Source organism: Xyrauchen texanus, chromosome 29 (assembly GCF_025860055.1).
Source record: "Xyrauchen texanus isolate HMW12.3.18 chromosome 29, RBS_HiC_50CHRs, whole genome shotgun sequence".
In the NCBI taxonomy this organism is placed as follows: domain Eukaryota; kingdom Metazoa; phylum Chordata; class Actinopteri; order Cypriniformes; family Catostomidae; genus Xyrauchen; species Xyrauchen texanus.
In genome coordinates this window covers 24,501,458-24,515,590 of record NC_068304.1, presented here as the reverse complement: position 1 = coordinate 24,515,590, position 14,133 = coordinate 24,501,458, and the positions used below count along the sequence as shown (strand labels likewise).

At 36.9% G+C, this 14,133-nt stretch overlaps 1 protein-coding gene across 5 annotated transcripts in view; it reads left to right on the top strand.

The window, feature by feature from the left end:
• LOC127623269 (chromodomain-helicase-DNA-binding protein 2-like) overlaps positions 1-14,133 on the top strand; it is a 45,304-nt gene that overhangs the window by 16,472 nt on the left and 14,699 nt on the right. For 4 of the 5 annotated variants that reach the window (XM_052097646.1, XM_052097648.1, XM_052097650.1 and 1 more), the window contains 17 exons: positions 3,942-4,176; positions 4,320-4,406; positions 4,748-4,809; positions 8,008-8,127; positions 8,382-8,519; positions 8,680-8,816; positions 9,051-9,276; positions 9,378-9,478; positions 10,289-10,330; positions 10,432-10,601; positions 10,965-11,089; positions 11,255-11,471; positions 11,580-11,669; positions 11,782-11,972; positions 13,168-13,356; positions 13,539-13,701; positions 13,780-13,932. In XM_052097646.1, coding sequence (XP_051953606.1) covers positions 3,942-4,176; positions 4,320-4,406; positions 4,748-4,809; positions 8,008-8,127; positions 8,382-8,519; positions 8,680-8,816; positions 9,051-9,276; positions 9,378-9,478; positions 10,289-10,330; positions 10,432-10,601; positions 10,965-11,089; positions 11,255-11,471; positions 11,580-11,669; positions 11,782-11,972; positions 13,168-13,356; positions 13,539-13,701; positions 13,780-13,932 — 2,446 coding nt within the window. The remainder of the gene's footprint in view (positions 1-3,941; positions 4,177-4,319; positions 4,407-4,747; positions 4,810-8,007; positions 8,128-8,381; positions 8,520-8,679; positions 8,817-9,050; positions 9,277-9,377; positions 9,479-10,288; positions 10,331-10,431; positions 10,602-10,964; positions 11,090-11,254; positions 11,472-11,579; positions 11,670-11,781; positions 11,973-13,167; positions 13,357-13,538; positions 13,702-13,779; positions 13,933-14,133) is intronic. The other variant, XM_052097649.1, reaches the window with a different exon arrangement.

The window sequence follows — 14,133 nt, the reverse complement described above, 5'->3', positions numbered from 1 at the left end:
AGAAACTGTTGAGCAATTGATAGCTATCAATTAATGTTGCAGTCCCCGTATACAGATATTGTTCAGTTTTATGCAGAGCCAATAATTTTGGAATTTACCATTTTAATGATATCCACAACATACAAATAAAAGTTAGGGTGTTTTTTTTTTTCTACAGGTGGGCCTTTGTGTTTAACATAACCTTACTTTTTGTTTTAACATTAGTACATGTAGCACTGAACCCTAGTTGTTGTTGTTGTTTTTTGTTTTGTTTTTCCTGTACAATTTTTTTCTCTTTCTTTCTGACAGGCCATTACATTTACAGGAAGTTTAAATACTTGACAGTGTTTTGTGAAATAATAAAAGGATGGTGTATACTTATGTGTTATTTGTTTGGTCTCACAATACCTGTGCAAATTATGATCTGTATATTATAGGCTTTAAGGTATCATATCTTTATGTAGAATTACATAATGACATGTGGTGTTACCTCATATTACCATATTAATTAATGACATGCTGAACACAATTATTTATTCCAAACTAAAACCACAAGGAAAAAACAAACTGTATACATTAATGTTCCTTAAAATATGTTGGCATGTTTTTAGAATGAAAAAATAAAGATGTATTAATTATTCCCATTGTTGATGACCAAAAGGTTTGAGTCATAATGGTCTCCAACAAAACTACATTTTTGTTTGCACCGAAAAGACAACTGATGATGCTACAATACAAATTATCTATTGTAAATAACTATGTACCCTAATTTCCCCTCACACCCAATCAAAAAGAAGGCTGTCCTGTCCTTATTGGAAAATGCAGTGGAAGGAAAAATTTTACAGTGTCTTTACAAGTGATTTAACTGACATCCAGAAAGCAGGGTGATATACGATGCAGATATATTAAACAATTTAATAAAGTAATTTAATATAAACATAACATTGGTATATAAAAAAAGAATAAACACTTATTAGAACTATATTTACTACATTTTACTGTAACTTTGTAAAAAAGTTGTTAAATTTACACGTGTATATATATAATATATATTTTTATTTTATTTTGTCACCGGAGCACCACCTGAGTCTTCTCCCATCTACCAGTGATGCTTGATTCAACTTCCCTCGTCTACTACATGGACAGATAGAAACAGCGCAACTGGGTTGTAGGTTGCCAGGTTGAGGTCACAAATAGGTTGAAATTTGTATGATGTGTTGATTGTGTCAGTAGGATGCGTTTCATACAAGATCTGGCAACTGGACAACCTTGGAATAATATATTGATGTGATTATTCATTTAACGAGGTTTGGGCCATACAAATTACGGGAGTTTCCCTGGAGAAATAACAAAACGGGTGGGGGTCGGGAGATGGGTGTGAAATACGGGAGACTCCCGGGAAAAATGGGAGTGTTGACAGGTATGCCTTACCCTGTTATATCAAAGTGGATATCATATCTGTCTAAAAATATTATATAATTGAACACAGGAATGTTTTGATGTGCTAAGTTATGTAGGGCTTATGGCCTGTCCAATTAATAGGACTGTGCCTGTCAGTTTTATTCTGAAGTGATACATTCTAAATGGGGCAAAAAGAAAACTAGATAAAAAAAAAAAATAACACCTTAACTTTCTATACAACATTCTGCACAAGCTTAATGCAGCTATTTTTATATAATAGTTCCAGTGTATAGGTTCTCTTGAATCAGTTTGGGGTTAGTTACTCTAAAAAGTAATTACTACTAATTACATTTTCTACAGTGTAATTAATGTGTAACCTGTACTTAATTACTCTGTCTAAAAAATAATTGCATTACTTATTACTTTCTAAAACCCTTATCAACCTTGATGAGGTGAAAAATACAAGGATAGATATTGAGCTGTTTATTTTAATTGTTTCAAATAAATAATATAAAATCAAATAAATTATTCATGAATTGGCCAAAGTATTTAAGGGGGCTGCATTAAATTAGAAAACATACATTTTAACATTAGACGTTAAATTTAGATTTTATATTCACTATTGTTTTATATAGAATTGTTGTTTTATATAGAATTGTTGTATACAGTATTTAACACAATTACATAAGAAATAACTAAATGACTGAATTTGAGCAATCAATTTTTAAAAAGTACAGTAATACTTAATAATGCATTACACCCATGTTTACCAACATTTACAGGTTGAAAGAAAACAATTTCTTGAGTGTTAAAGACGCTTATAGAGCACCTATCAATTTGATTTACTTAGAAGCATGGCTTTACTGTTGTTTTGTTCAGGAAGCCATTTTCTAAACATTAATGTAGCTGTAAGAGCTGAAAGATTTTATAGATGCATTCTTTTTAAATTGTAAAGCCGATATGCTTTATATTTTATGTTATCACAGAGCTTAGCTCAACATAAAACACTATTCTGTTTAATCCCTGTATGATACTGTATTAATTTAATGGCTGGAGTGCCTCAAAGTCATCAAATGGCTCTTGCTTTATGCTGTCTTGTATTAGTTGCAGCATTACATAAAAGGTGTTTGGAACTACAGGCAGTGGAAGCAGGAAGTATTTTGGAGGTCTTATGACTTAATTCTGAGATTTGATTGGGCCTTTGTCTAGGATACACAGCCAATGACAATTCAGGTCAGAGTTTAGTTCTCCCCATATGTGATGTCAGTAGCCATATAAGGACAGTCTGGCTGGTATGTCTGCTTCAACAGCAGCTGTTGTGCTCCCCCTAGCAAATGAAGGGGGAGGTAGCTTCTAGCATCATTCCAACGTATTACTTCATGTGCCCGGTCTCATGTGTAGCTTAGCATTTTGTGTTCCCATGAATGTATCAAATTAAATATTTTCACTTGATTAATGAAACAGTTTTGATATGTTCCTTGAGTTATGTCATATGATAAAATACAGTAATCATTGTTTGAAATAATACTTTACATAATTGTTGCTTAGCTTTTAACCATGTAAGAAAGACATGAGCTCTGTATTTCAAGATTTATTTTTGTTTAAAGTAGGAAGGGGATTGCCTTTCAGACACAAGGAATTGCACTTAATTTAAGACTTAAAGAGCAAAGCACAGCAGATCATGTGGTCTGACACAAGATGACGTTAGATTATGTAAACCTTTAATTGCAGTCTATATGTATAAGTGGGAGGATAACTGTACATCATATAAAGTTTTTGTGAAAGGTTAATAATTTTTTAATGTTTGGATTTGTAAATTTGAAAGATACCTTTGCCAAATCCGCACAAGAACTGAATGTAAGCATCAATAAACAGTATTATATTTAAATGTCTCTTCACACATGCTCAATGTAACTGGAAAAAAGGTATTCTTAAATCTGTAAATGAAATGAATGATTCTAAATGGGTTGTCAGATGTGTGTTTGTGTTTTATTAAATTGGCATTCTTCTAAAAACTAGTGGTTCATTTCAGTTTATGCCAGGGTTATTATAGTTTGTATTTATTTTTTAGGTACAATATCTACTTTAGATAACATTTGGCAGTTTAGTTTAGTTTTCAGTCATTGCTGTTTTCTAGTTTCAGTTTAGTTTGTGTGTGTGTGTGTGTGTGTGTGTGTGTGTGTTTAAACTGTATTTATTTTTTTCTTTGAAAGGGGCCCAGAGCAATATACAGTCAGGGAACCCTGGATTTCATGCTACGGCCCTGTGGACAATCAATGAATGAAGCAACCATATGCTCTAAAAATAATGGTGACTTGGTTGCCATTTTAATACAAAGATGTAGTCCTTCAGAGTAAAATGAGGAGTTAAAAACACTAAAAACTAATATTTGAATCTGGGATTTTCTAGGCGATTACCAAAAGACAGACTTTGGGCACTGATTATTTTGTCAGTCAATTCATTATTATAACAGTTCAATTTAAAGCTATTAACATAATTCCTTCTAAATGAATGGAGGTCCGAATTGAACTCTTTCTGAACACACATCTTTATTGTTGTAGCAACTCTGCATCAGAGGAATCGAATCACTCTGGATCAGAGTCTGGGGGTCAGTCAGAGAGTGAGCAAGGAAGTGAAAGGGCCCCTTCCCGCCATTCCGAGTCCAACAGCACCTCTGATTTTGAGAGTCACTCTGAGTCAGAGAATGAATCCATTGGGTCCAAGTCCCATCAGACCTCAGCACAGGTCAAAGACAAACCAGTCAAGAAGAAAGACAACATGGCAGATGTTAAAAAGGTAATGGTACAAAATCAGGCCAGCTTGCTCATTACATTTTTAGATCAATACTGAAACATTTGCATTGGATTTAATCATGGTGATCACATTTATTTGATGATTTAACGTTTAATATAAATGAATTGTATCCCTTATGATCATAGATGTGGGAGGAACATCCAGATGTTTATGGAGTTAGAAGATCCAGTCGGAGTAGACAAGAGCCTGCCCGCCTCAACATTGGAGCCGAGGTATGCTGGTTGGAGAATTCATTGTCAACACTGACTCCTAGTGGTGGCTTTCATGCTACCTCTACAGTAGCTGAAAAACTCGATTGACATTTGCAGCAAGTTGACATGATGTTCTGCTTCTTGGACTTAAGTAATTTCTGACATGGTTGCTCATAAAAATGTAAACACATTTATGTTTGGGCCTAAACCCAGACCTGATCAGACTTGGCAGTCTAAGCAATAGTGTAAACATGCTCCTGTGTATTTAAAGCATTTCTTCATTGATGCAAATGATACATTACATTTTCATGCCATTTAGTCTGAGTGCCATACACTCAAAATGGATATTCATGGATTTTCAGGGCAGCAGTGATTCAGAGAGTGAAAGTCCGAAAAGGAAAGGCCTACGGCAGAAAAAGAAAGAGTAAGTGTACTGAATGCATTTACATGTAGCAGATGCTTTTATCCAAAGCGACTTACAAATGAGACACATAGCAAGCAATTTGTCATACAAAGTTTAACAACATCTGCAGTATAGGATTGCCAAGTTCTCAGTGGCTGGAGTAGTAAAGATTCTAGCACAGAGGAAAGAGACAGACAAGGATATTTTTTTTTTGTACAATAAGTGCAGTTGTATGTGCATTAAATGGGACTCGCCCACTGTTTTCCATATATACTTAGAAATGTGTGTGCTTATTGTCTTATTTTCTTTCCAAAATGTCTCTGCCATTTTGATTTTTGTTTGCATCATGTAGTTACCCACATTTTTCTGACCTTGTTTTCTTCACACATCGGGCCTTTTTCAAAAACATCAGGCAGAACAAATTTGTGTCTTGTATAAATTATCCCATTTAATTAAATTTACATTTTAATTTAGAAGTTTTTTGAAGAAAATGACTAATGATTTACACATTTGTTCTGCTCGTGTTTCATATGGCCCATAGTTTATATTCATATACTGTGGCTCCTACAAGTATTTTCAGTGAAGCAGTAGTTTAAATACATGATATATATAAGAACTATATATTATACTATATAAGAACATTTAAAATCAAGTGGCATTTTTTTAAGCAGAATATTTTGCAACAAGATGTGTGTTAGATTTTAAATTGAAATAAATACTTTATTTTAAAATGACTGTTCATAATGAAGATAAGTAGGATTGGGACACTTGTTGGTTTTCAAAATTGGAACATGTCAGGTTATGTGATGAACTACACCTGTGGTGTGTAAATTTATGGAGAACTGAACACTATGTTTTTTTTTTACATTTATGCATTTGGCAAATGCTTTTATCCAAAGTGACTAACAGTGCATTCAAGGTATACATTATATCAGTTTGTGTGTTCCCAGGCAATACAATTTTGCCATTGCTAGCACCATGGTCTTCAATTTGAGCTACAGAAACTCAACTGTGGATGCAGATAACTACTTGCATCCTTTTAAAATGACCTTGGTATCAGTTGGTTAAAAGCAATTGCAAAATGGTTGCAATTTAGTGCTGAGAAAAGGTCTAGTATTGTTTGGTTGCCACTTGGTGTGGTATTTTATTTTTTTGCAATTAAATTAATAAACTTTAAGTGTGGCATTAAATAAAGTCACTTTAACTAATAAGGATACAGATATTTGACACTTTTTATTAGCAAAGAATTTAGGTAAAAATTTATTTGAATGACAATTTCTTTGAAGTTTTTCACCATTTTAACACCTTCTTGCCTTAACTAATGCATTTAATTAGTCTTACGGTGTGACACATGGATTTTTAAAAGTGCAGTACAGTATGAGATCATGAGATCACAAGCTGCATGTATAATACTTACAGTTGAAGTACATTTTTTAACCACCACAGATTTAATATTAGCAAACTATAGTTTTGGCAATTCATTTAGGACATCTACTTTGTGCATGACAAGAGTTATTTTTCCAACAATTCTTTACAGACATTGTTTCACTTTTAATTGTCTATATCACAATTCAAGTGGGCCAGAAGTTTACATACACAACGTTAACTGTTTCTTTAAGCAGCTTGGATAATTCCAGAAAATGATGTCAAGCCTTTAGAAATTGTGGATGTACTTTATGGCCTACCTTCAAACTCAGTGCCTCTTTGCTTGACATCATGGGAAAATGAAAAGAAATCAGCCAAGACCACAGAAAAAAAATTGTGGCCCCCCACAAGTCTGGTTCATCCTTGGGAGCAATTTCCAAATGCCTGAAGGTACCACGTTCATCTCTACAAACAATAGTACACAAGTATAAACACCATGAGACCATGCATCCATCATACCTCTCAGGATGGAGACACATTCTGTCTACTAGAGATGAACATAGTTTGGTTGCGACAAGTATAAATTAATCCCAGAACAACAGTAAAGGACCTTGTGAAGATGTTGGGGGAAACAAGTAGACTAGTATCTATATCCACAGGAAAACGAGACCTCTATCGACATAACCTGAAAGGCTGTTCAGCAAGGAAGTAGCTACTGCTCCAAAACCACCATAAAAAAGCCAGACTACAGTTTGTAAGTGCACATGGGGACAAATATCTCACTTTATGGAGAAATGTCCTCTGGTCTGATGAAACAAAAATTTTACTGTTTGGCCATAATGACCATCGTCATGTTTGGAGGAAAAAGGGTGAGGCTTGCAAGCGAAAAACACCATCACAACCGTGAAGCATGGGGGTGACAGCATCATGTTGTGAGGGTGCTTTACTGCAGGAGGGACTGGTGCACTTCACAAAATAGATGGCATCATGAGGAAGGAATATTATGTAGATATATTGAAGCAACATCTCAAGAAATCAACAGGAAGTTAAAGCTCGGTCGCAAATGGGTCTTCCAAATGGACAATGACCGCAAGCATACCTCAAGTTGTGGCAAAATGGCTTAAGGACAACAAAGTCATGGTATTGGAGTGGACATGACAAAGCCATGACCTCAATATGCTAGAAAAAGTTATGGGCAGAACTAAAAAAGCGTGTGCAAGCAAGAAGGCCTAAAAACCTGACGCAGTTACACCAGTTCTGTCTGGAGGAATGGACCAAAAGTCCAGTAACGTATTGTGAGAAGCTTGTGGAAGGTTACCTAAAATGGTTGACACAAGTTGGGGAATGCTACCAAATACTAACAAAGTGTATGTAAACTTCTGACCCACTGGGAATGTGATGAAATAAATAAAAGCTACAAATAAATAATTCACTCTACTATTATTCTGACATTTCATATTCTTAAAATAAAGATCTTAAGTGATCCTAACTGACCTAAGACAGGGAATGTTTTCTATGATTAAATATCAGGAATTGTGAAAAACTCAGTTTAAATGTATTTAGCTAAGGTGTATGGCTTCAGGTGTACAAAAGAAATAGCAAAATGCTGTTTAAAGTAGTTTTAGATGGAGTACCATATGTTACACTGCAAGACGTTTCATGTATTTCACTACCCATACCCACATTCTGTATAAATACAATTCCTTATAGTAGAATACAATATCTCACAGCATTTTGAACTGCCTGCGTGGTCGGAAATGTGTAGAACTGACTGGCTTGCCACATTATGATGCCGAAGCATTTGATGCCATTAGAGGTCCAAAAGGTGAACTTGTGGTATTTCTGTGTTGAAAGAAATAACTGGAAAGATGACTCAAATGACGATGATGATGATGATGATGAGGAAGAGGCCAGCAGTTCAGATAGTGAGCAGAAAGAGAAAAAAGTTAGATCCAGACGACTTCCTGCTAGAAGGTAAGAGTGTAGCGAAGCCTGGCCTTCAGACAGCGCTGATTAATTAATAAGTGGGCTGCCTTAACTGCTGTCTATTTAAATGATGGTAGAGCTATTATAACTAACTCACTGGCTCATGAGTCAGACTGCTAGGCGTGAAAATGAATTGCTACACTAGCAAACAGATCAGGGACCCAGAACGAAATGCAAGAAGTCAAGCATAGCCAATGAGTGCATATACATATAAGCATATGTCCATGCTCTCCTTCTCACAGACCGCAGACCAAATCCTCTGCAGGCAAGCAGCAGTCACAAAAGGGACGTAAACAGAGGAAGCAGGAGTCTTCCGATGAGGATGATGAGGAGGATACCCCAAAAAGACAAACAAGGCGCAAAGCAGCTACTAAAGTCAGGTATGGATTGTTCTCATCCAGTCTGTGTGAATGGAAGATGCCTTGCTTTTAGTATTTGGTGTGTCTGTCACTGTGTCAACAGCATGTTAGTTTACATTATTTGCATAAAGTACTGTATAATGACTCTGTGTAAAAGTAATGATGAAGTACATATTTGCAGTTATAAGGAGGACCAGAATGATTTTGAGACTGATTCCGATGACCTTATTGAAATGGCAGAAGGATCTGAGGAGCAACAGGATGATGACAGTGAGACCATTGAGAAGGTCCTTGAGACCAGGACTGGCAAGAAAGGAGGTTAGAGTTCTCTTGTTAGTTTCTTCCCATCATATTTAAAAATAGTCCCATGTCCCTTATGACTTTCATGGAACACATGATTTTACATTATTTTATGGAAAAAGATGCAAAGAAAGTGAAGAGTGACTGAAGCTGTCTTTCTGCCTAACATCTTCATCAGCCTTCATTTGTATCGAAATAAAGGCAGTCTTGTGTATTGATATTATTCAGAGTTCCATTCCTCCTTGTTAACAGCCACTGGAGCTTCCACAACCCTTTATGCCATTGAGGAGAACGGGGACCCTGGAGCAGACTTTGACTCTGAGAAAGATGAAGGGGAAACACAGTTTCTCATTAAGTGGAAAGACTGGTCCTACATCCACAACACCTGGGAGAGTGTGGATTCCCTCACTCAGCAGAAAGTCAAAGGGATTAAGAAGTTGGAGAACTTCAAGAAGAAAAATGATGAGCTCAATGCTTGGTGAATGAGATGCTGCATTTCCATTATATGTGATCTCTAAAAGTAGCTAATCATAACTGTTAGCTGCAAACTATGTGTTTCACGTGTTATGTGTTTTATAGGATGAAGAGAGCATCACTTGAGGATTTGGAATATTACAACTGCCAGCAAGAACTAACCAATGACCTGAGCAAGCAATTCCATATAGTAGAGAGAATCATTGGTATATCTTGTTTGTGATACATCACTCACAAATTGTATTACATGCACTGCAAAAATAAAATGTATATATTTTTTAATTTTAATTCAAAATTCTCTAAAAAGTGTTATCTTACACAAATTAGCTTCTCAAATAAATGTATCTTTTATAAGGTTGTTTAGATATTTTTTCTGGCAAAAAAAGACTGATTAAGGAAATTAATTGCAATAGCTGTGCTCCAGTTGATGCACTGGACGCTATGCACTCAGCCATGTAGTGTATGACTTTTTAAAGTGTAGGGTTGTCCCAAATGGAACAAGTAATGAGTCTTTACTTCATGGAACTTTAACCAGTTAATAGTTGACAGAAGTGACATTTCAAACGCAAAGTGAAGTGTTGCCGTTAGCTTTAGCGCATTAGCCAAAGTCAGTTCAACACTTGTATCTAAAATAATGAACATAATTACAAGGAATGTGGTGATGACAATGCATTCTACTAACATTTGTTAAAGTGCTGTCTTCACTGAAGTTTTGCGAATTGCCACATTCTCCATTATTTACAATTTTCATGCCATGTAACTCCACCCCTTTTGCTACACACTGCAAGCCGCAAACGCTGAGTGCATAAATTGTCCAGCATTCCCCACTCTGTTTTGACAGTTAAAGAAGTACGTCATCCGGGTACTCATAGTACACTTTGTTGCATTTTCAGTGTTAACATACTAGTTGCACTACAAAATAACATAGAATAGTGCAGAAGTGTATGGTATGGGAGGCACCTAATGTTTATATATTATGACTTGATATTGAATTTTCCTTTTCTCTCATATAACAGCAACAAGAACAAGGAAATCACAAGTTTCTTCAGATTTTCCTTGTATGTTTATTGTAACTCATTGCATTCATAATCCTAATATCTTAGTTCTACATGGTCAAAGTAGATGTTTACTATATTAACTAATAACTGTGTTGCAACAGCCCATAAAACCACTTCCAGTGAACCAGAGTTCCTGAGTAAGTGGATGGGGCTGCCCTATGCCGAGTGCACCTGGGAGGATGAAGCCGTAATTAAAAAGAAATTCCAGTCCTGTATTGATAGTTTCCAAAACAGGAATGGCTCTAAGACAGTCCCTTCCAAAGAATGTAAGGTAAGTGAGAGAGTCCTTTAGTTCTAGCCTTGAAGTGTTTCTGAAACTTTTATTATTATCAATGTTATATTTTGGGAATGGCTTGGCCCACACAGAATCTACAGACTTCTTCAGCATGTTCTGAGTTTGACACTGACAGACAATCTGTGAAATTCTGTGGAATGGATTTAAATATGTAAAATCTATGCAACTGAACTGAAATCGCTATATTATTGGTTGCTGAAAGCATAATCCCATTGGCCAAAATATACATTTGTTTTGGTTTTAATTAGTTTTAATTTTTGGAATGTCTGGTTTTCCAGATATGCGTATTGAACCATACAATGTTATGTGTACCCTATTTTTCTTCTGTCCAAATGAAAGGTACTGAAACAGAGGCCAAGGTTTGTTGCCTTGAAGAAGCAGCCTTCTTACATTGGAGATGAGAACCTTGAACTGAGAGATTACCAGTTAGATGGACTGAACTGGCTTGCACATTCCTGGTGCAGGTACGTAACACACAAGTGTAATTTTTGGTCAAGATTTTGTTCAAATTGAATACTTTTTATTATTATGCTGTTAAATGAGTTCTTGATCTCAGAAGGATCCTTGAATTCAAACGTCTATACAAAGAGACAGATGGAGACATCTCTGATTCCTGTTATGTTCTGTAGGTGTAACAGTGTTATTTTGGCTGACGAAATGGGCTTGGGGAAGACCATTCAGACAATCTCCTTCCTGTCCTACCTTTTCCATCAGCACCAGCTTTATGGACCCTTCCTGCTGGTGGTGCCACTGTCAACCCTCACCTCCTGGCAGAGGGAGTTTGATACCTGGGCCCCTGACATGAATGTAGTGGTCTATCTAGGAGATGTCATAAGTAGAAAGACAGTAAGTCATTTCTCATATGCTGAGATAACCTATCCTCAGATACTGACAACAACTTTACAGGGCTGTTTTAAGGCTTAATTTGATGTTTAATGATCTGTTTTTGACCAGATCCGTGACTATGAATGGATCCACCAGCAGACAAAAAGAATCAAGTTCAATGCGCTTTTGACAACTTATGAAATTCTACTGAAAGACAAGGTTTGAACAATGTCATCTATTCAGCCTAGTATAACCACCATGTGTGTGTTATTGAAATGAGTTCTGTTCTGTCATAGCAGATTTTTGAGTAAAGGCCGGTCTGTTTGTGCAGGGAGTATTGGGGAATATAAATTGGGCCTTTCTTGGTGTGGATGAAGCTCACCGTCTTAAGAACGATGACTCGCTGCTGTACAAAACTCTGATCGATTTTAGATCCAACCACAGGCTGCTCATCACCGGGACTCCTCTGCAGAACTCACTTAAAGAGCTGTGGTCCCTTCTACACTTTCTTATGCCTGACAAGTAAGTGCTCATAATTATAGTTTGCATCAGTCACTTGTTTGAATTTTGTCTCAATGAACTTGCAAGAATTTGGTTAGTCACAATTTATTTTTGTTATTTAAATATAAACATATTAAAAAAAAAAACAATTCTGTAAAACTTAATGTTGCCATGGTAGAAAGCTGTCAAAACAAACAGTGCATCGCAGATTGCTGCATATGGGGCTGTGTAGCCGCATAAAGGTGAGAGTGCCCATGGCGACCCCTGTCCACAGCCGAAAGTGCCTACAATGGGCATGTGACTCTCAGAACTGGACCATGGAGCAATGGCAGAAGGTTGCCTGGTCTGATGAATCAAGTTTTCTTGATCATGTGGACAGCCAGGTGCGTGTGCGTTGTTTACCTGTGGAAGAGATGGCAGCAGGATGCACAATGGGAAGAAGACAGGTTGGCGGAGGCAGTGTGATGATCTGTGCAATGTTCTGCTGGGAAACCTTGGGTCCTGGCATTCATGCGGATGTTACTTTGACACGTACTAACTACTTAAATATTGTTACAGACCTCGTACACCCCTTCATGGTAATGGTTTTCCCTGATGGCAGTGGCCTCTTTCAGCAGGATAATGCGCCCTGCCACACTTCAGATATTGTTAAGGAATGGTTTGTGGAACATGACAAAGAGTTCAAGGTGTTGACTTGGCCTCCAAATTCCCCAGATCTCAATCTGATTGAGCATCAATGGGATGTGCTGGACCAACAAGTCCAATCCATGGAAGCGTCAACTTACAGGACTTAAAGGATCTGTTGCTACGTCTGGGTGCTAAATACCACAGGACGGACACCTTCAGAGGTCTAGTAGAATCCATGCCTCGACGGGTCAAAGCTGTTTTGGCAGCACAAGGGGGACCTATACGATATTAGGTAGATTTAATGTTGTGGCTGATTGGTGTAAACAAATGTACAGAGAACAACAGATATACAGTATATATTTACAGATATACAAATTTAATACTAGAGTTTAAATTGTTAAAGAAGAGTTTAAAAACTTACAAATCACAAAACTTTATTTATTTCATTTTGTTTATAATTTTCTCTGGTTGCCACTCTCATTCGCGCACACTCTGTTCTCTTTTGCATGGTTTTACTTTGAAATGGGTTTAGATGACAGTAGATGAGTGTTTATAATGTGATAATGCTTTTGACTTTGCCTCCCATCAGGTTTGAGTTCTGGGAGGATTTTGAGGATGAGCATGGTAAAGGCCGGGATAATGGTTATCAGAGCCTCCACAAAGTTCTGGAGCCTTTCCTGCTGCGTCGTGTCAAGAAAGATGTGGAGAAATCCCTGCCTGCTAAAGTGGAGCAAATCCTCAGAGTTGACATGTCTGCCCAACAAAAACAGTTCTACAAGTAAGCACGGTTTCATCCGATTGCATGCCACTTTACAAGTCTTGGTTATTTGAAATGATAACATAGCTATCTAAATGAAGGGGTAATGCTTTGATTAAGCACAATCTTGAATGCATGACTGCATGCAATTGGAATGCAAGTGTTTTGAGGATCTGTCAACCTTAAAGTTATTTTTTTTTTAGGTGGATCCTGACAAGAAACTACAAAGCCCTGTCCAAAGGCACCAAAGGGAGCTCCTCTGGCTTTCTCAATATTGTAATGGAGCTGAAGAAGTGCTGTAACCATGGTTTCCTTATTAAACAGCCAGAGGATGGTGAGAACGAAAAGCCACAGGAGCACCTACAGGTATGACTTTGTGTATTGGAACAGAATGAGCTTGTTCCTTGGAAATGTCATTTTAAGGATGTTTGTTGGTTGCTTTAGGCCCTGGTGCATGGCAGCGGGAAGCTGGTTCTCCTGGATAAGCTGCTCACACGACTGAGAGAGAGAGGCAACCGTGTACTTCTCTTTTCCCAGATGGTCCGCATGTTGGACATTCTTGCTGATTACCTGTCTATGAAACGATATCCATTTCAGGTATGATCTATACTGCACTGCAAATTGTTAAATGTTTTTACTGTTTCAGAAGTAAAGTCTTAATAGCTTTATATGCAAAGACAACTATAAGTGAGACATTTGTAGGTGGTTTTCCCAGAAAAGTGTCTCAGTTTGGTGCTGCAAGTAGTTCACAAATGACTCCTTTAAGGCAAGATTCACTGCATACATACGTGTGTATTA